This window comes from Chamaea fasciata, unplaced genomic scaffold (genome assembly GCF_029207755.1).
Source record: "Chamaea fasciata isolate MVZ Bird 193981 ecotype frontalis unplaced genomic scaffold, bChaFas1.0.hap1 SCAF_7, whole genome shotgun sequence".
Lineage (NCBI taxonomy): Eukaryota > Metazoa > Chordata > Aves > Passeriformes > Sylviidae > Chamaea > Chamaea fasciata.
The window spans coordinates 17,091,827-17,113,058 of NW_027094092.1; the positions used below are offsets into that span (position 1 = coordinate 17,091,827).

A 21,232-nucleotide genomic window follows, 5' to 3' on the forward strand; every position below is an offset into this window, starting at 1 on the left:
AGGAGTGAGAATTCTGGGACACTGTTCAGCTCCAGCTAAAACAACATTGTATTATCAACAATGTTTTGGTCACAAATCCAAAACATAGCACCACTGAGCTGCTACAAAGAAAATTAACTCCATTCCAGCCCAAACCAGTACAGTCTGCTTTATTTTTAATAGCATTAATTTATTTTTTCCAGATGTTTTGCCCTTTTCTAAACTCCAAATATTCTTAACTGAAAAGAAAGCATTTGATTTACTTTCAGCTTGAAAATGTTACACAGAAAAATAGAAAAGAATGGCTGAGATTTTGTCAACAGTGCTTAGCTATATACAAACTTCTGGAATGACTTGATAGGCCATCCTCATAATGCCAATTGCCTACTAGTGATAATAGTGATAACAGGCTACTATTCACTTTCCGAACTGGTGTTACTGTATAACAAAATGTGAAGAGATAAGTTGACTCATATTCCAGTTCAAAGGATGGGAAGGAGGTAGTAACATGAGTGAAACATATTTAATAAAACAGTTTTGGAAAGAATCAAAATTCCTTTCTTAGAGGAGATTTTCATTGATCTTTCTTTTTCTCCCTAGCTACTGTGTTAATGGGAGGCTAAGTTGCACAGGCAAACCTCAAAATCCTGCAGGTATGAGTCTGATATTGTTTACTTAGAAACATTTTTGTCCTTTATGTTGTAAAATTACTACTTCTCTGTTCTCTTCTGTGTTCATTTCTCCTCAATGTTCATTTTTTCTGCCTTTTTCCTAGAAATCTGCAAAGCTCCTAAGAAATACATATCATGTTCTGACAATTTAGAAAATAAGTATGGAGCTGCATGTGCCCCTACCTGTCAGATGCTGGCTACTGGAATTGAATGTGTGAGTTTCACAGCTCTGAGATATTTATCCTTTTCAGAGAGGTAGAATGTTCTAGTTGTTACTTAGAACTCAACTACATTGCTTCTAGTGAAATTAAAGGAATTACTTTATCTGACATGATGCAGTTAAGTATCAGGCTGTGGACACAAAAATTGTACATCTATTTAAGAAGTAATTAAAGAAATTAATTGCATTAATTAATGAATTAAATTCCATTAGAATAAAAATCCATTAAAGATTCTTAACTACATGGCTATAATCTCTGGCTCTGGTACTCCATAAGCTGTGACTCCATGTCAATGGAAATAATGGGGTTTATGCTTCCTGTTCTATTTTTTTCTCAACTCTCTGCTGCTGTTGATCACAGAATGCAGGAGACCTGGGCCAGGGGAAGATCTGGGCTGTCCTGATAGGGTTTTCTTATATTAAGGAAACAGACTAATTGGAAGAATTTTAATAAGCTCCCTTGATATGAAGAATATTCTGTTGTACTGTTTCTGAAAGACTGGTAGTGATGGAAGATGATTTTTTCAGAGTCTTCAGGTATGTTTGGTATCTCAGACCACAGGTATATGTTACAGCTTCAGTGAAACTAGTTGAACTGACAGCATGTTAATACAAGGAACATCACAAAACTAAAATCAAGCCCAAACAGAACGTAGCACAGGTTCACTCCTGACACCATTCAAGTCCAGGATAAAATGTATCTCACAATCTTTTCTTTTTGTTTTGCAATCTGTTGGCCTTTCCCAGATACCCACAAAGTGTGAATCAGGCTGTGTCTGTGCTGATGGCCTCTATGAAAATCTGGATGGCAGGTGTGTGCCAGCTGAGGAGTGTCCATGTGAATATGGTGGCCTTGCTTATGGAAGAGGTGAACAAATCCAGACAGAATGTGAAATCTGGTAAGAATCACAGGGTTTTTCACTGCAGATCTTCTGTTTCACTGAAGTGTACAGCCACATAAAAATAAGTGTTTAACTGTCTGGAGAGTAGGAAATAGCAACAGCTGTAAGGAAGAAATACCATGACAGAGTACAGGGGTTAACAGAGAGAGAACTTTAACATTTGATGATGTATGGATGGATAAGAGTCATTGTACCAGCCTCAGGGATAATTTCTGCCTTATGTATGTTCAGGAATAAAGGCATCCAGTAGGGCCTGTGACTGTAAATGGTATAAAGTCAAGTATTATTAACAACTCTACCTAAATTAAGATGGGAGCAAAATCTTCTTTTCTGTAGATAAAAGCAACACAAAAAGATTCCCATCTCTTTAGCAGCTTTCTCAAAGTACTTTATTCCCTTTCCAGTTACTGATCTATTATTAAAAAACCCCACTTCCCAAACAACACAGAGCAATGACTTCTGATCTCATTAAGAGCAAAAATAAATTAATTTTATATTCTATTTCTTTCATGAAAGAAGCACAAAAATTATTTAAGGTTTCTTCTTTATTATTAATTCATTTTCTAGGCAGTCCATATACTTTAATTATGGTTCTTATGTTAACTTTAACTCGGTCTCAATGTACATAAGTCAATTAATTGAACATGTTTTCAATAAAAGTGAGCAGGTAAAAAAAAATTAGCAGGTAAAGATGGCATTTCTTTGAAATCTGAGTGTGGTTTCTCTTCTCACTCGCAGCACTTGCAGAAAAGGCAAATGGAAATGTGTTCAGAAAACAAGGTGTTCCTCCACCTGTAATCTGTATGGAGAAGGTCACATCACCACCTTTGATGGACAGCGTTTTGTGTTTGATGGCAACTGTGAATACATATTAGCTATGGTAACCTGCTTCCTCCTGGTTATTTCAGTAGCATCTCAGCATCAAGAAATAGCTGGATTTAAGAGACTAATAAAAATATGCAAGGATGCATCAATAAGCAATACAGCACTTTGAATCTTTATAACCACTTACTGAGTTTCTATATATTATGTTTATTTCAATACTTAGAATGAAAATATTTTACTTCCAAAAAATCATTTTCATGCAATTATAACCAATTTTAGATTTTTTAATATGTTTAAATAATCATTGTATTCTGTACCAGACAAATATGTCTTTTAGGGAAGTTATGTTAGTTTGACTAGCAAAGCAGAGGTCATCACCTCCCTAAACAGAATTACTCATGACATTTTAGGCATCCTGTATTTTCTTAGACTTCTATGTTTTAAGTTGGAAGACTTCAGGCAGAGTCTGTTGAGCCTTCATGCTTCTTGTGGCTTGTTTTGGGTGTTTTTTTAGGATGGCTGCAGTGTTAACAGACCCATTTCCTCTTTCAAAATTGTTACTGAGAATGTCATCTGTGGGAAATCAGGAGTTACGTGCTCCAGATCCATCAGCATTTACCTTGGGGTAAGCTCTTCTTTCTGCCATTATCCAGCTGAATAGATTTTAAGACTAGGTTTTCTTCATTTTTGGAAGCTTTAGCTGCATCTTAAGAGAAAGGTTTTGTAAGAAATTACGTGCTAAACCTAGAGCCTTGGTTTTAGTAGGAAATGCCATGGTTGTTTGTTTGGGTTTTTTTAATTCTCATGTTGTGTTTCATTCTCCAAGAATCTTGCCTGTGTAGGAGCCAGGAAATTTTGAAGTTTACTCCACAGTGAATTGCTCAATCAAAAAATACTGTTTTCCTGCTGCAGTATTACAGCATCTGAACTTCAGCAAGGAAGATACATTGTAATTTGTTGATAAGTTGTAATTTGCAGATAAATTTTCTTCCAGAATTTGACAATCATACTGAGAGATGAAACCTTCGCTATTTCTGGGGAAAATCCTGGTGTACGATACAAAGTGAAAAAGAACGCACTTCACCTGATGTTTGATATCATTATCCCAGGAAAATACAACATGACCCTTATTTGGAATAAGCACATGAACTTCTTCATCAAGATCTCCAGAGAAACACAGGTATTGCAGAATAATTTCCTTAAAGTGTCCCTCCATTCAGATTGAACTGCATATTTGATCCTGGTTGCCTTGAATCTCAATGACAGCAACAGTTTTCCAGAAATGCTACTAGCCATTAATTTTTATCAATATCTGAAAAACAGCAGAGATCTTCACAAGAGGCTAACTTTTAAGGGATTTCTGTACTGCATTCAGGGATTTTTTTGAGCTGTTTGTAATTTATGCAACTGCACATTTGAATTTGCTCTCTAAATGATGACAGTTTACAGTCTAGAGGAGAAACCCATGCACAAGTATGGTATGAGAGGGTATTTGTAGATGACATTCACTCCTAAAGCACAGGAAACTGTCAGTAATCAAAAGGGAAGTTGAGAATTGTAACTTGCTGGACTGATATTAGTGCTTTCATTGAATCTAGGAAACGATCTGTGGTTTATGTGGGAACTATAATGGCAACATGAAGGATGACTTTGAAACTCGAAGCAAGTACGTGGCATCAAACGAGCTGGAATTTGTCAACTCTTGGAAAGAGAATCCTCTCTGTGGGGATGTGTACTTCGTAGTGGACCCCTGTAGCAAGAACCCTTATCGTAAAGCATGGGCAGAAAAGACATGTTCCATCATCAATAGCCATGTTTTTTCTGCCTGTCACAATAAGGTAAGAATTTGTTCGCTCTTTTTTTTATTTATAGGTATAATCTGTATTCTTCCAAATGCTCATGCTCCAGCAGGTGATTTTCTCTTTGGCAAAATGTTTTAATAAAATACATTTAAAGTTTTTTATGGCTAACATTTATGTTAATTTTCTTTTTTTTTTTTTTTAATTTGCATTTCACCAACCCTTTTGTGAACACAAAAGCCAACTATGGTATTAACTGATTAGTTAAAACAAGAAGAGTGAAAAAAGAATGAAGACTTAAGAATCAGGAATTAGTCAGTCTGTTGGTGATGCCTGATACTGATCAGTGCATTTTCAGGTGGTGAAAACCAGTGAGAAATGTGTATAATGCTGCAGTGGCTATGCACATACATTGAGTATAATAGGCACGAAATAGTCCTGGAAAATGAGTCCCTTCCTTTCGCCCTGCAGGTGAATCGGATGCCCTACTACGAGGCCTGTGTCCGAGACTCCTGTGGGTGTGACATTGGAGGGGACTGTCAGTGCATGTGTGACGCCATCGCCGTCTATGCCATGGCCTGCCTGGAAAAAGGCATCTGCATTGACTGGAGGACCCCCGAGTTCTGTCGTGAGTGTCCTTGAGCTCTCCTTAGACAGGTTTAAGAGACTTTTATTGTCAGTGTATTCATTTGACAACATAGGAAACTTTTGAAAGACCACCTCAAAGTTTGCATTTTCTCTGTGGGCAAAGAGTTGACCTCAGTTAGCTGGGTTTTGAAATCTGTGCATTTCTGCTAAACAAACCAAAATATTTTAACTCTTTTTACCATGGAGTAATGAGAGAGAAAATAATGTGGTCAGAGATTACAGATTGTTTCTTCTGCTATTGGTATGTACTGCACTGTGAGTTTGCCAGTAGAGAAAGCATGAAATTGTAAAAAAAAAAAGTTTCATTTGAGCTATGATGAAATCAGCTTTTGTGTGGATGTCAGGGGAATTAAGACAGCTGTGTTGGCTGGAACACTGTAAAACAGGAAAATGTCATCAGGGTATTCCAAAACAGCACATACAGAGGAAAAAAGAGGATGAACATGTCATAAATCAATGTTAGAGCTGTCATCTTTGATGGTTTTCTTTCCACATTTCAATATATTGTGTATGAAAAGTTGTGGAAATGCCTGCATACTGTACTTGCAGAAAAGAAACTAACTTCTGGGTGTTAAAATATATATTTACATCAGAAGCTAATCACTTCAGTAAAGGTTTTTTTATTCCAACTGTTAATTAATTTTGTCTTCCTTACGGTCGTTTGGAAATATCATGCCATTAATTTGAAAAAAAAAAAAATCTGACTTCTCTCTTGCTTGTCCTTTTTGTAGCTGTCTATTGTGAGTATTACAATTCTCATAAAAGAACAGGAATTGATGATGGTTTTTCCCGTGGCTACAGTGATGACAAATGCACCTGGCACTACAGGCCCTGTAACTGTCCAAATCAAAACTACAAATATGTCAATATTGAAGGTAATAATCTCTACTACTGTAAACCAGGAAAAAGTAACATATTTGTTTTCAGTGCTGTTTTGTTTTGTTTAGAATCAGTCATACCACAGTCAAATAATGGTAATCTAATCGGTGTTATTTTTGAAGAAGTTTTGCTGATCTTTCCCTTTCTGGTGGTAGTGTTTTAAATACATAATCAACTCAGTAGATGTATTATATTTAGCTTTATATCAGGCTCAGCCTGTCTGGAAGAGCAATGCTGACTTGCACCAATTCAAAATAATGCACTGTACTTAGGAAAGAAAACATGTGGAGAGAGCAATATTTTTATTAAACAAATTGATATAGCTGGAGAAACCAAATAAATTCTTCATAGACAAAACCTCCTTCTGAGGATAACATTGGAAATACTTACCTGAATAGATGATGTTGCAATTGACACTGTTTTTTAATAACAGAAATATAATATATTCAATTATAAATAGTGTAAATTAAATGCCTTTGTCTGAGAAATGTAAAACAAACTTCTCTTCCCCTTTCTTCAGGTTGTTACAACTGCTCTCACGATGAATACTTTGACCATGAAGAGGAAAGGTGCATGCCATGTGGTAAGCAGCATTTCTTTCTCCACAGTAACTTGAAAACCATACTACAGCATTTGCAAAGACTCACAGAAGATATTTTTCTAGTATCTCTCCATAAATGAGTGTTCATCTAAACATAACTTCCTTTCAAAATAAACCCATTACTATACTGCTTGTAAAATAAAGTATTGGTGTTCTAATATGTGAGGCACAGACCCAGCAGAGCTGTGAGTCTCAGAGGTATTCAACACATTTCACAGGAAAAGGGAATGCACAGCAGAAAAGCAGATTTAGCTGCAGGACTCAATAAATATAATTTCAGAGATTTTTTTTTTTAATTAACTCGAGGTTTATTACCATATGGCTTATTTCCATGAAAACCCCTCTTGTTAAATAATGTTTTGGATAGACTCTGGCTGGACAGTTTGGATTTTCAAGCAGATGTAAAAAAACTTTAAGAAAAAAATTCATATTACAAAATTCTTGTGTAACCAGGATCTCAGCTAGTGATCTCCCTTACATGCAAAACCGTGTTCCACTATCCCTGAAAAGTGAAGTGCCCTTAGCCATAAAAGTCGTACCAAAAATGGGAAAAATTTAGTAGTGTTCATTATAATAATGAGATGTATTGATTTCTTTGTAATTAAGTCCTTTGATGTGAATTTGACATCTGAAATATGTAACATTAAATACTTTCAGGAATGCCTCAGTAATTAGCACAATTCTTGGAATACAGTCCAATGAGATTTGCCTTATCTGGGATATTTTAATATGCTTTTATTCACAAATTTAACCTGTTTTGCCTTTATGTAACAGGACAAGTAAATGTTACCACCACACCTGAACCATCTTCACCTTCACCAGGTTAGTTTACACAGTCGACCAACTGTATAACTTACACACTGATATTATGTCCTGATAAGTGTTTATGAAATCAGTAATGTCCTTTTCTGTGTGATATAGCAGCATTATCAGTTTCACAGGCATAAGGTGAAATGATTAAAAATACCCTGGTACCATAATATCCTGAGCTACATCAAAAGTTGCATGGCCAGCAGGTCAAGGGAGGGCACTGTGCCCCTCTGCCCTGATGAGATCCCACCTAGAATGCTCTGTCCAGCTCTGCAGTCTTACATTCAAGAAAGACAGAGGAGGGCCACAAAAATGACCAGCAGGTTGGAACACCTCTCCTGTGAGAAAAGGCTGAGATCTGGAGTTGTTCAGCCTGGGGAGAAGAAGGCTCCATAGAGACCCTTTTGTGGCTTTTCAGTACTTGAATGTAAGAAAGATGGGGACAGACTTTTTAAGTAGGGCCTGTTGTGATGGGACAAGGGGTAATGGTTTTAAATCAGAAGAGAAGAGATTCAGACTAGATGTAAGGAAGAAATCGTTTATGATGAGGCTGGTAAAGCACTGGAAGATGTTGCCTGGAGAGACTGTTGGATCCCCTTACCTGGAAACATTCAGTTTAGGCTGGAGAGGCCTTTGAGCAACCTGATCTAGTTGAAGACATCCCTGCTCATTGCAGAGGAAGTAGATTAGATTAACTTTAATGGACTGTGCCAACCCAAGTCATTCTATGAATCTGTGAAAAGGATCTCACAAAAAATTTATGCCCAATCTTACTAGGGACTGGCCATGTAACATTTCAACAATTGAAGAAAGTCTTGATGGAAAGGTGTGGCTGAGTATACTAAATCCCTATGGCCAGATACAGGAAGGGAATCTACATATGCTGGTCTTGAATTTGTTTAAAATTCCATTAATTTCACTGAAGACAGATGGTGTTGGAAAACTTTACACTGTGGGTTGTGTGAATAATAGAATTATGCATACTATTGGATATAGCATTGGAATATTGTTCCATCTCTGTTGATATGAACAAGTATTTATGCCAAATTCACTTTAAAATGAAGAAAAAGGTATAAAGCATCTCAAAGAATACCTGTTTCATGTATTCATTGCACATAATAGCAAAGGAAGCAAATGGATAACAGCTCTTTCAAGGTTTAATCTAAAAGGTAATGGGTTTTAAAAGTAGCTACTGTTAATAGCTATAAAAACAGTGGTTTGACTTAAGAAAAATTCTATTCGTATAGATTTATCAGTAGATTATTGAGGACTACTTCTTGTCTTTTTGGTTTGATTTTTTTTCTTAGTAACTACAGTGCAGCCTAAAGTAACAAGGAGCTCTACCACAAGCACCCTACCAACAGTACCTAGTACTTCTTCTCCAGCAACTGTTTTGCCTGAGACTACAAATCCAACAATAACTGCAAAAATTACGGTTCCAAAAGCTTCACCCTCACAACCTCTTGTCACAATAAAGTCAACAACTGGTAGGTTTTTAGTGTTACTGTCTAAAATAAATTATGGTAAACTTGCTCTGTACCTCTGTACATCACTGAGATACTTTCCTAGGAATGCATTTCAAATTCATACAACATCCAAGCATTAGACTCCAAATCATGAAGCAGGCAAAGCAGGCTTCCAGAATGGAGTTTGTAAACCAGAAATGTTCAGAAGTGTATATTGAAAGTGCATGAAAAGATAAAGCATATAGGCATTAGGTTAAAAATGCAACCAAAAAGCGACTCATCTGAGAAACACAATTAGAAGTTCTGTAAGCAATGAGCAAGCCCAGCTGCAGTTGGATTTATTAGCTCAGCTTCAGCCTCTTTTCCACTGGTTCATTCATGGAGTTCAAGGAGCGCCCAATCTATTGACTCTGAATACCGTAAGCAAGCCCCAAAGCAGAGTCACACAGGTATCAGTGTAGCAGCTTTGTCTAGGCTCCTGAAGTCCTGTTCTCTGGGGAATGACTCTGCCAGCATAAGTTACTTTCTGATTCTGTGGCTTGTGGAGCCTCATTTAGCCTCATACCAACATGCACTTCAACTAATAAACCATCTTGGACCATGGCTGTCAGGGAAAGCAGAGGTACAAATAGGTCCCAAAGGAGTGGAAACACACAAAAGCTGACATTGTGGCAGATCATTGGTGCACTGAGGCAAGGAGATTCTATAGTATGATGTTATTAACTTTTCAATGCAAATTGCAGAAAGCTGCGAGTGTGGATGATTTGGAACATAATAAAAGCCAATGGCCAAAGTCCATATTGACTTTAGCAAAGTGACAACAAAGCTAACTACTTAGAAAAAATTATATTAAACAAGTCTAGTACAGTAAAATACAGAAAATAAGAACAAAGACAGACATGTGACAATAGAAAACAAATATAAGCACAGAAATATTTGGTAAGCTTATGAGAACATGAATACAACAGTCATACTGAAAATATATGAAAAATAAAAAAATATCGTTAAAATATTAATAACTTCTTTATAATTTGTCTGGTTTTAATTTTTCTGTGAATTGGTTACTCACATTATATTTTTACCTTTACTGCAAAAGAACATACAACATCTATTTTTACCACACCAAACATGACTACAACCATCACTACCCCATCCATAACTACCTCAGTGAAAAGAACCGTGGCCACTACACCAAAGTCTGTTCCCTCATCACCTTCTGCTTCAACAGAGACAGAACAAGTCACCTCACCACCCTTCAAGACCACCACCAAAAGGGAAACAGCAACCTCCTCAATACCTACTCAAACCTCAACTCAGAGCACAACTTTCAGCCAGCTTAAAATAACAACAGCAGGTAAATAGCACTTTCTTAGATCTCTCAGGTGTAGCCATCACTCACAGCACATATGTCAATATTCTCCTTATAAAAAACCCCAGACATTCTTATTAGTGGTCTTAACATTGCAAATAGAAAGGAAAGGACATGGGTAAGAAGTGTGATTAAAATGGAAGTCTGTCTTGCCAATGGAGCAAGCATCTGACATCCAAATACGATGTTAAAGCTAACATTTCTCTTCCAACGCTTCCTCCAAATTTAGACAAAATCTCTTTACACTTCAAAGCAAGTTCTTTAAAACTCACAGACCACAGAATATATATTCCCCTTACCCACTGTAAAAAATACTCCCTCCAAAAATATTAACCTTTTTGAGTGTCTGACACTGAATATACAAATAAGGACGGTCTCCTCTGAGGCTGTATGGGAACATGAAATACTACATTAGCAAAAGACAGGCTGGGACAGTGTGTGGAGGGAAGTCTACTGTAGTGGGAGGGCAGCTGAACACTCTTTCCCAGATCCAGGTCTCTCCCACAAACTACTCTTGGGTTGCATATATCTGGGTCTTCTTCAGCAAGTAATTACTGCATCCTCTAGGAACCTTACCAGCTCCCAGTCATTACTAATACTCATTCTTTCATCACAGAGAGTGAGGGAACAGAAGCAACCACTCTGCACTACCCTGAAGGTGAGTAAAAGGGATGAAGAAGAAGGTAAAAGGGACTAGAGAGATGCCCTTGGCCTAAGACTCTGCTTCACTAACCCCAGCTTTTCCAGATGATGATTTTGCCCAGTTTGGAATACCTGGGGGGGAAAACATGCATCCAGTGAGGCTCTCCTTTCCTCAGGAGCTTCAGAAAAAGTCAGGGAGTGTGAAATTGTCAGAGGCACCCTTCAGACGCACCCTCAATCAATTTGTGCTTCTCTCTCCATAGTTGTCACCCACATTAGAACAACGTTGACACAGCCTGTGCAGCACCTCGTCACACAGACACAGACCACCCCTGCCACATCCACCAGCAGCACCTCTGTCCCGAGGGAGACCAGCCCTGCCACCAGTCCAGAAATTCCACTGACAAGGACATTTCCAACCTCTTTCCCTGTCACCTCAGTCTCGTCTGCTTCTTCTCCCTCCTCAACCCAGCTGGGAACATCATACCCTGGTAAGGCTCTTTCCTGCTGCTCTGCCTGCTTCTTCCAGCTCCCACCCTTCTCTCCTAAGCAGCACATCCCACAAAGGCCTCACTTTTGGTATTCATTCTCAATTCCCCTTGCTATTGCCATGGGACACCAGTAGGTCCTGGGCCTGACCCACATATGACCCTGACTGTATCCTCCTCCCTGCAACTTCAGGGCTTTGGCTCTGGGGCTCAGGCCTCTATGAAGGTTCAGGCATCCATGAGTTCCTTCCCTACAACTACCAATCAGACACAAGCTAATATACCTCCCTTTTCTTACAGTGCTGCCCTAAGAATGCACAGTGGGCAGGGGTGAACAAAAGGCAGGGAAACTGGAAACACATGTCCAATTTACAGATCAGGACAGTTTTGAGTGAGAGGAATACCCCAAGGCATCATCTCCTGCCAAAGGATGCCTAGGCCCTGGCGCACTCATGAAAAGTGCAGTTCAGCAAATACGAGCTCATGGACCAGTGCTGACCCCAAGTGCAAGACTCACCAGTGGAGGGTGGGCAGGAAAGTACACACTCAACTACAGGCTAGAGTTCTTTCACTTAGACCCACGTGCCAGACTTGTCTTAGTGTTGATCCTGCTTTGGGGAGATGCCACAACATGCTTTGCCTAGAATCCTTCCCAAGACTCAATCATTCTTTTCTCTCATCCATTTCTTTGTAGCAAGGGAGCCAACCAGAGCTAAGACACCACCTACTAAAGTAGTAACAGGTGAGTGCTCTGGTCATGGAAGAGATAAGAGTCATCCCTAGCCAATGCATCCATATCCCTTCAGTAGCCACGGCCCTCCCATGGATCCCTTCCAGATGAGTCTGCAGCAAGCAAATTTTAAACTACCAGTGATATTTCTTCCCCACAAAACTGTTGCAGGAAAAAGGAGATAAGATAAATTGCTAGGGGTTAATCTTCAAAATGGTCAACACCAAACACTTATGAAAGAGAAGCAGGAGAGGATGGAACATACTTAGGATAATGAACACCTTTATTAACTGGAAAAAAAACAATGCAAAACCAACCAGATGTAGCGGGAATTAGGCCACACATCCTGACCTATACTAAAACGCAAAACTTCCAGAACAGAAGAATCAATATAAACCAACTTCCCATAAGACAGCAACATACAACTGACCTGTGCTTTCCCCCTGACAGCCTTCACCCGTGAACAGTCAACTGTGCCACACATTGGGCCATATCTGACCACACACAAGACCTCAACTGCCACCGCCATCAGCAGCACCTCCAAGACCTCTGTCTCCACAGAAGCTCCTCTGGAAACAACCTCTCCACATCCCAGCTCTCCACCTGCCCCCAGCAGCCCGCTCAGCACCCGGCTGCCATCCACTGCCACCACGAACCCAGTCTCCTCCACAGCAGCTCCAAGCACCAGCCCCAGGCCTACCCCTACAACCCTGAGGCCCAAGCCCTCTTCCCCAACAACCAGTGCTGCAAAGGAGTCTCCTGTAACAGAGTCCTCTGCACCCACCACAGCCAAAACCAGCACGCTGCCATCTCCTGCTTCTTCTCCTTCCTCAACAGTGTCCTCAGCATGGCTCAGCTCCTCACAGCCGGGTAAGGCTCTCTCTTACCTCTCGTGCTGCTTCCCCCTGCTCTCCCTTTTCCATTCATTCCTTTCAAGCCACATATGTTGCTAGCACAAATGTTTTTGCTCTCCATCCCCCCTTCTTTCTGCTTTGCAACTCTGGTATGGCCTTACTTTGTTATGGCTCTGGGGCACTGGTCTGTGCCATTGAGACTTGCCTGTCTTAAAGGAGACTGACCTTATGCTCTGTCTACTTAATGAATGGAGATACGCATATCCACACAGGGTCCTCTTCTAAGAACAGGTACTGGGATCTTGCCTGTGGGAAGCTACTGTATTTTCCCTTTTTAGGACATAAAACAGACAGCAGTTTGTGGACAAGTCTCACAAAGCCTGTGCTCCTTTTTTTTCCAGAAATACGCACTCCAGCATTCTATTTTAGATTCCATCTCCAATCTGAGTCCTCTGACCACCTCCATTTCCAGTTATTGTTTTCATACTCAACTGACCTGTTTTCCTCCTGACAGCCTTCACCCGTGAACAGCCAACTGTGCCACACATTGGGCCGTATCTGACCACACACAAGACCACAGCCAGGACCTCCATCAGCAGCACCTCCAAGACCTCTGTCTCCACAGGGAGCAGCCCACCAAGCAGCACAGAAGCCCCTCTGGAAACAACCTCTCCACATCCCAGCTCTCCACCTGCCCCCAGCAGCCCGCTCAGCACCCGGCTGCCATCCACTGCCACCACGTCCCCAGTCTCCTCCACAGCAGCTCCAAGCACCAGCCCCAGGCCTACCCCTACAACCCTGAGGCCCAAGCCCTCTTCCCCAACAACCAGTGCTGCAAAGGAGTCTCCTGTAACAGAGTCCTCTGCACCCACCACAGCCAAAACCAGCACGCTGCCATCTCCTGCTGCTTCTCCTTCCTCAGCAGTGTCCTCAACATGGCTCAGCTCCTCACAGCCGGGTAAGGCTCTCTCTTACCTGTCCTGCTGCTTCCCCATTCTCTCCCCTTTGCACTCACTCCTTTCCAGCCACGATGTTGCTTGCACAATTGTTTTTGCTCTCCATTCCCCCTTCTTTCTGCTTTGGAAGAGTGATATGCCCTTTGCTATGGCCCTGGGTCACTGGTCTCTGCCATGCAGCCTGACTTGCCAGCCTCAGTGGGGATTGTGTCCTTAAGCTCTTCATATTCCTTAAAGGGACACATGCATATCCACACAGGGCCCTCTCCAAGGAACAGGTATTTGGATCTTGCACGTTGGAAGGCACTGTATCCATTTCCTCACTTTTTCTAAAAGAGTCCACACAGCCGCCTGTAGACAGGAGCCACAGTAAAAATGTTCCCTTTTTCCCAGGAATACTCAGTGCAGCACAGCATTGCCAGTTTTGTTTATATCCCCAATCTAAGCCCTCTGACCTTTGATGCATTTCATTTTTTCCTTGTCCTCGTCAACAACTGACCATTGCTTTCTTCCTGGCAGCCTTCACACATAAAATGTTGACCATGCCACACACTGGGGTACCTCTGACCACAGAGAAGACCACAGCCAGCACCTCCATCAGCAGCACCTCCAAGACCTCTGTCTCCACAGGGAGCAGCCCACCAAGCAGCACAGAAGCCCCTCTGGAAACAACCTCTCCACATCCCAGCTCTCCACCTGCCCCCAGCAGCCCGCTCAGCACCCGGCTGCCATCCACTGCCACCACGTCCCCAGTCTCCTCCACAGCAGCTCCAAGCACCAGCCCCAGGCCTACTCCTACAACCCTGAGGCCCAAGCCCTCTTCCCCAACAACCAGTGCTGCAAAGGAGTCTCCTGTAACAGAGTCCTCTGCACCCACCACAGCCAAAACCAGCACGCTGCCATCTCCTGCTTCTTCTCCTTCCTCAACAGTGTCCTCAGCATGGCTCAGCTCCTCACAGCCCTGTAAGGCTCCTTTCTACCCATCCTGGTGCTTCTCCCTCCCATCCCCTTTCCCTTCTTCGTTTCCCGTTTCACAGGCTGCATGTTGAGTTGGTTTGGCTCACCATTTCCCCTTCTTCTGCTTTGAAACAGTGGTATGCCCTTACTTTGTTATGACTCCGGGGCACTGGTCTCTGCCATGCAGCCTGACCTCCCAGCCTCAGTGGGCACTGACCTTAATGTCTCCCTATTTCTTGAATGGCACACATGTATATCCACACAGTGTCCTCCCCCAGGAACAGGCTGTGGGATCTTGCCTGTTGGAAGGCACTGTATCCATTTCCTCCCTGTCTAGGAGAGAAACCAGACAGCTTTAGAGAGGACCCACAGACTCTGCACTCTCTTTTTCCCAGGAATACTCAGTGCAGCACAGTCCTGCTGTTTTTTGTTTATATCCCAAATATAAGACCTCTGACCACCTCCATTTGCAACTTTTGCTGCCCTCAGCCTCAAAAGATGTATGCCTTTCTTCCAGCAGCCTTCACCCATGAACTGTCAGCTGTGCCACACACTGGGACACCTGTGACCACACACAAGACCACAGCCAGCACCTCCATCAGCAGCACCTCCAGGACCTCTGTCTCCACAGAAGCCCCTCTGGAAACAACCTCTCCACATCCCAGCTCTCCACCTGCCCCCAGCAGCCCGCTCAGCACCCGGCTGCCATCCACTGCCACCACGTCCCCAGTCTCCTCCACAGCAGCTCCAAGCACCAGCCCCAGGCCTACACCTACAACCCTGAGGCCCAAGCCCTCTTCCCCAACAACCAGTGCTGCAAAGGAGTCTCCTGTAACAGAGTCCTCTGCACCCACCACAGCCAAAACCAGCACGCTGCCATCTCCTGCTGCTTCTCCTTCCTCAACAGTGTCCTCAACATGGCTCAGCTCCTCACAGCCGGGTAAGGTTCCTTCCTCCACTTACTACTGCTTCCCCATTCTCTCCCCTTTCCACTCATTCCTTTCCAGCCACACAGGTTGCTTTCTGAGTTGTTTTAATTTTTGCTCACCATTCCCTCTTCTTTCTGCATTTGAACACTTGTGTGCCCTGACTTTGTTACGGCCGTAGGGCACCGGTCTCTGCCATGCAGCCTGACTTGCCAGCCTCAGTGGGGACTGTCCTTAAGCTCTTCATATTCCTTAAAGGGACACATGCATATCCACACAGGGCCCTCTCCAAGGAACAGGTATTTGGATCTTGCACGTTGGAAGGCACTGTATCCATTTCCTCACTTTTTCTAAAAGAGTCCACACAGCCGCCTGTAGACAGGAGCCACAGTAAAAATGTTCCCTTTTTCCCAGGAATACTCAGTGCAGCACAGCATTGCCAGTTTTGTTTATATCCCCAATCTAAGCCCTCTGACCTTTGATGCATTTCATTTTTTCCTTGTCCTCGTCAACAACTGACCATTGCTTTCTTCCTGGCAGCCTTCACACATAAAATGTTGACCATGCCACACACTGGGGTACCTCTGACCACAGAGAAGACCACAACCAGCACCTCCATCAGCAGCACCTCCAAGACCTCTGTCTCCACAGGGAGCAGCCCACCAAGCAGCACAGAAGCCCCTCTGGAAACAACCTCTCCACATCCCAGCTCTCCACCTGCCCCCAGCAGCCCGCTCAGCACCCGGCTGCCATCCACTGCCACCACGTCCCCAGTCTCCTCCACAGCAGCTCCAAGCACCAGCCCCAGGCCTACTCCTACAACCCTGAGGCCCAAGCCCTCTTCCCCAACAACCAGTGCTGCAAAGGAGTCTCCTGTAACAGAGTCCTCTGCACCCACCACAGCCAAAACCAGCACGCTGCCATCTCCTGCTTCTTCTCCTTCCTCAACAGTGTCCTCAGCATGGCTCAGCTCCTCACAGCCCTGTAAGGCTCCTTTCTACCCATCCTGGTGCTTCTCCCTCCCATCCCCTTTCCCTTCTTCGTTTCCCGTTTCACAGGCTGCATGTTGAGTTGGTTTGGCTCACCATTTCCCCTTCTTCTGCTTTGAAACAGTGGTATGCCCTTACTTTGTTATGACTCCGGGGCACTGGTCTCTGCCATGCAGCCTGACCTCCCAGCCTCAGTGGGCACTGACCTTAATGTCTCCCTATTTCTTGAATGGCACACATGTATATCCACACAGTGTCCTCCCCCAGGAACAGGCTGTGGGATCTTGCCTGTTGGAAGGCACTGTATCCATTTCCTCCCTGTCTAGGAGAGAAACCAGACAGCTTTAGAGAGGACCCACAGACTCTGTACCCTCTTTTTCCCAGGAATACTCAGTGCAGCACAGTCCTGCTGTTTTTTGTTTATATCCCAAATATAAGACCTCTGACCACCTCCATTTGCAACTTTTGCTGCCCTCAGCCTCAAAAGATGTATGCCTTTCTTCCAGCAGCCTTCACCCATGAACTGTCAGCTGTGCCACACACTGGGACACCTGTGACCACACACAAGACCACAGCCAGCACCTCCATCAGCAGCACCTCCAGGACCTCTGTCTCCACAGAAGCCCCTCTGGAAACAACCTCTCCACATCCCAGCTCTCCACCTGCCCCCAGCAGCCCGCTCAGCACCCGGCTGCCATCCACTGCCACCACAAACCCAGTCTCCTCCACAGCAGCTCCAAGCACCAGCCCCAGGCCTACCCCTACAACCCTGAGGCCCAAGCCCTCTTCCCCAACAACCAGTGCTGCAAAGGAGTCTCCTGTAACAGGGTCCTCTGCACCCACCACAGCCAAAACCAGCACGCTGCCATCTCCTGCTTCTTCTCCTTCCTCAACAGTGTCCTCAACATGGCTCAGCTCCTCACAGCCGGGTAAGGTTCCTTCCTCCTCATACTACTACTTCCCCATTCTCTCCCCTTTCCACTCATTCCTTTCCAGCCACAGATGTTGCTTGCACAATTGTTTTTGCTCTCCATTCCCCCTTCTTTCTGCTTTGGAAGAGTGATATGCCCTTTGCTATGGCCCTGGGGCACTGGTCTCTGCCATGCAGCCTGACTTGCCAGCCTCAGTGGGGATTGTGTCCTTAAGCTCTTCATATTCCTTGAAGGGACACATGCATATCCACACAGGGTCCTCTCCCAGGAAGAGGTATTTGGATCTTGCACGTTGGAAGGCACTGTATCCATTTCCTCCCTTTCTAGGAGAGAAACCAGACAGCTTTAAAGAGGACCCACAGACTCTGCACTCTCTTTTTCCCAGGAATGCTCAGTGCAGCACAGTCCTGCTGTTTTTTGTTTATATCCCCAATATAAGGCCTCTGACCACTTCCATTTCCATCTTTTGCTGCCCTCAGCCTCAAAAGATGTATGCCTTTCTTCCAGCAGCCTTCACCCATGAACTGTCAGCTGTGCCACACACTGGGACACCTGTGACCACACACAAGACCACAGCCAGCACCTCCATCAGCAGCACCTCCAAGACCTCTGTCTCCACAGAAGCTCCTCTGGAAACAACCTCTCCACATCCCAGCTCTCCACCTGCCCCCAGCAGCCCGCTCAGCACCCGGCTGCCATCCACTGCCACCACGTCCCCAGTCTCCTCCACAGCAGCTCCAAGCACCAGCCCCAGGCCTACCCCTACAACCCTGAGGCCCAAGCCCTCTTCCCCAACAACCAGTGCTGCAAAGGAGTCTCCTGTAACAGAGTCCTCTGCACCCACCACAGCCAAAACCAGCACGCTGCCATCTCCTGCTTCTCCTTCCTCAACAGTGTCCTCAACATGGCTCAGCTCTTCACAGCCAGGTGAGAGTCACTCTTACCTGTCCTGATGCCTCTGTCTGCTCTCCCTTTTCCTTTCTTCATTTCTAGCCGCGCAGGTTGCTCTTAGTGTTCTTTCAGTTTTTGGTCTCCATTCCCATTTCTTTCAGCATCAGCGTGGTGGTATGGCCATTCCTTGGTACGGCCCTGAGAAAACGTCTCTCCCATGTATCCTGGCCTGCCATTCTTGGAGGGGCAGTCTTTACACAGTTCCTATTCCCTAAAGGGACATGCACATTCAGAATGGGCCATGTACCAGGAATAGGCAGAGAGATCTGCCTATTCCTGTTACATGGAGGCACCCTGTCCATTTCTTCCTGTTTAAGGAGAAAGTAAGCAGCAGCTTGTAGACAGGACACTGTTTTAGTGGTCCCTCAAGCTTGGGAATACTCATGGCAGTACAGAAATTCTGGTTTTCCTTATGTTTGCAGTTGGGTGCTTTGACCAAACTTTGCTTTCCCGTTCTGCCCTCATCCTCAACTCACCTGTGCTTCCCTCCTGGCAGCCTTCACCCATGAACAGTCAGCTCTGCCACATGCTGTGACACCTGTGACCACACACAAGACCACAGCCAGCACCTCCATCAGCAGCACCTCCAAGACCTCTGTCTCTACAGAAGCCCCTCTGGAAACAACCTCTCCACATCCCAGCTCTCCACCTGCCCCCAGCAGCCCGCTCAGCACCCGGCTGCCATCCACTGCCACCACGAACCCAGTCTCCTCCACAGCAGCTCCAAGCACCAGCCCCAGGCCTACCCCTACAACCCTGAGGCCCAAGCCCTCTTCCCCAACAACCAGTGCTGCAAAGGAGTCTCCTGTAACAGGGTCCTCTGCACCCACCACAGCCAAAACCAGCACGCTGCCATCTCCTGCTTCTTCTCCTTCCTCAACAGTGTCCTCAGCATGGCTCAGCTCCTCACAGCCGGGTAAGGCTCTCTCTTACCTGTCCTGCTGCTTCCCCATTCTCTCCCCTTTCCACTCATTCCTTTCCAGCCACGATGTTGCTTGCACAATTGTTTTTGCTCTCCATTCCCCCTTCTTTCTGCTTTGGAAGAGTGATATGCCCTTTGCTATGGCCCTGGGGCACTGGTCTCTGCCATGCAGCCTGACTTGCCAGCCTCAGTGGGGATTGTGTCCTTAAGCTCTTCATATTCCTTGAAGGGACACATGCATATCCACACAGGGTCCTCTCCCAGGAAGAGGTATTTGGATCTTGCACGTTGGAAGGCACTGTATCCATTTCCTCCCTTTCTAGGAGAGAAACCAGACAGCTTTAGCGAGGACCCACAGACTCTGTACTCTCTTTTTCCCAGGAATACTCAGTGCAGCACAGTCCTGCTGTTTTTTGTTTATATCCCCAATATAAGGCGTCTGACCACCTCCATTTCCATCTTTTGCTGCCCTCAGCCTCAAAAGATGTATGCCTTTCTTCCAGCAGCCTTCACCCATGAACTGTCAGCTGTGCCACACACTGGGACACCTGTGACCACACACAAGACCACAGCCAGCACCTCCATCAGCAGCACCTCCAGGACCTCTGTCTCCACAGAAGCCCCTCTGGAAACAACCTCTCCACATCCCAGCTCTCCACCTGCCCCCAGCAGCCCGCTCAGCACCCGGCTGCCATCCACTGCCACCACAAACCCAGTCTCCTCCACAGCAGCTCCAAGCACCAGCCCCAGGCCTACCCCTACAACCCTGAGGCCCAAGCCCTCTTCCCCAACAACCAGTGCTGCAAAGGAGTCTCCTGTAACAGGGTCCTCTGCACCCACCACAGCCAAAACCAGCACGCTGCCATCTCCTGCTTCTTCTCCTTCCTCAACAGTGTCCTCAACATGGCTCAGCTCCTCACAGCCGGGTAAGGTTCCTTCCTCCACATACTACTGCTTCCCCATTCTCTCCCCTTTCCACTCATTCCTTTCCAGCCACACAGGTTGCTTTCTGAGTTGTTTTAATTTTTGCTCACCATTCCCTCTTCTTTCTGCATTTGAACACTTGTGTGGCCTGACTTTGTTACGGCCTTAGGGCACCGGTCTCTGCCATGCAGCCTGACTTGCCAGCCTCAGTGGGGACTGTCCTTAAGCTCTTCATATTCCTTAAAGGGACACATGCATATCCACACAGGGCCCTCTCCAAGGAACAGGTATTTGGATCTTGCACGTTGGAAGGCACTGTATCCATTTCCTCACTTTTTCTAAAAGAGTCCACACAGCCGCCTGTAGACAGGAGCCACAGTAAAAGTGTTCCCTTTTTCCCAGGAATACTCAGTGCAGCACAGCATTGCCAGTTTTGTTTATATCCCCAATCTAAGCCCTCTGACCTTTGATGCATTTCATTTTTTCCTTGTCCTCGTCAACAACTGACCATTGCTTTCTTCCTGGCAGCCTTCACACATAAAATGTTGACCATGCCACACACTGGGGTACCTCTGACCACAGAGAAGACCACAGCCAGCACCTCCATCAGCAGCACCTCCAAGACCTCTGTCTCCACAGGGAGCAGCCCACCAAGCAGCACAGAAGCCCCTCTGGAAACAACCTCTCCACATCCCAGCTCTCCACCTGCCCCCAGCAGCCCGCTCAGCACCCGGCTGCCATCCACTGCCACCACGTCCCCAGTCTCCTCCACAGCAGCTCCAAGCACCAGCC

General features: G+C 44.8%; 1 protein-coding gene and 1 long non-coding RNA gene across 2 annotated transcripts in view; both read left to right on the forward strand.

Annotated features, from left to right (window-relative positions):
• Positions 1–9,563, forward strand: part of MUC6 (mucin 6, oligomeric mucus/gel-forming) — a gene marked incomplete at its 5' end in the record, with an annotated part of 31,507 nt that extends 21,944 nt beyond the window's left edge. Inside the window, 12 exons of the mRNA XM_066186972.1 lie at positions 580–632; positions 755–864; positions 1,618–1,769; positions 2,511–2,652; positions 3,112–3,222; positions 3,592–3,777; positions 4,196–4,435; positions 4,868–5,024; positions 5,776–5,919; positions 6,444–6,506; positions 8,651–8,821; positions 9,544–9,563. Of these exons, the coding sequence (XP_066043069.1) occupies positions 580–632; positions 755–864; positions 1,618–1,769; positions 2,511–2,652; positions 3,112–3,222; positions 3,592–3,777; positions 4,196–4,435; positions 4,868–5,024; positions 5,776–5,919; positions 6,444–6,506; positions 8,651–8,821; positions 9,544–9,563 (1,549 nt within the window). The remainder of the gene's footprint in view (positions 1–579; positions 633–754; positions 865–1,617; positions 1,770–2,510; positions 2,653–3,111; positions 3,223–3,591; positions 3,778–4,195; positions 4,436–4,867; positions 5,025–5,775; positions 5,920–6,443; positions 6,507–8,650; positions 8,822–9,543) is intronic.
• A 475-nt stretch (positions 9,564–10,038) lies between these two features.
• LOC136292274 (uncharacterized) lies at positions 10,039–11,179 on the forward strand. Its single transcript, XR_010721874.1, has 3 exons — positions 10,039–10,154; positions 10,786–10,827; positions 11,075–11,179. It is a non-coding gene; the product is annotated as an uncharacterized lncRNA (long non-coding RNA).
• The last annotated feature ends 10,053 nt before the right edge of the window (positions 11,180–21,232 follow it).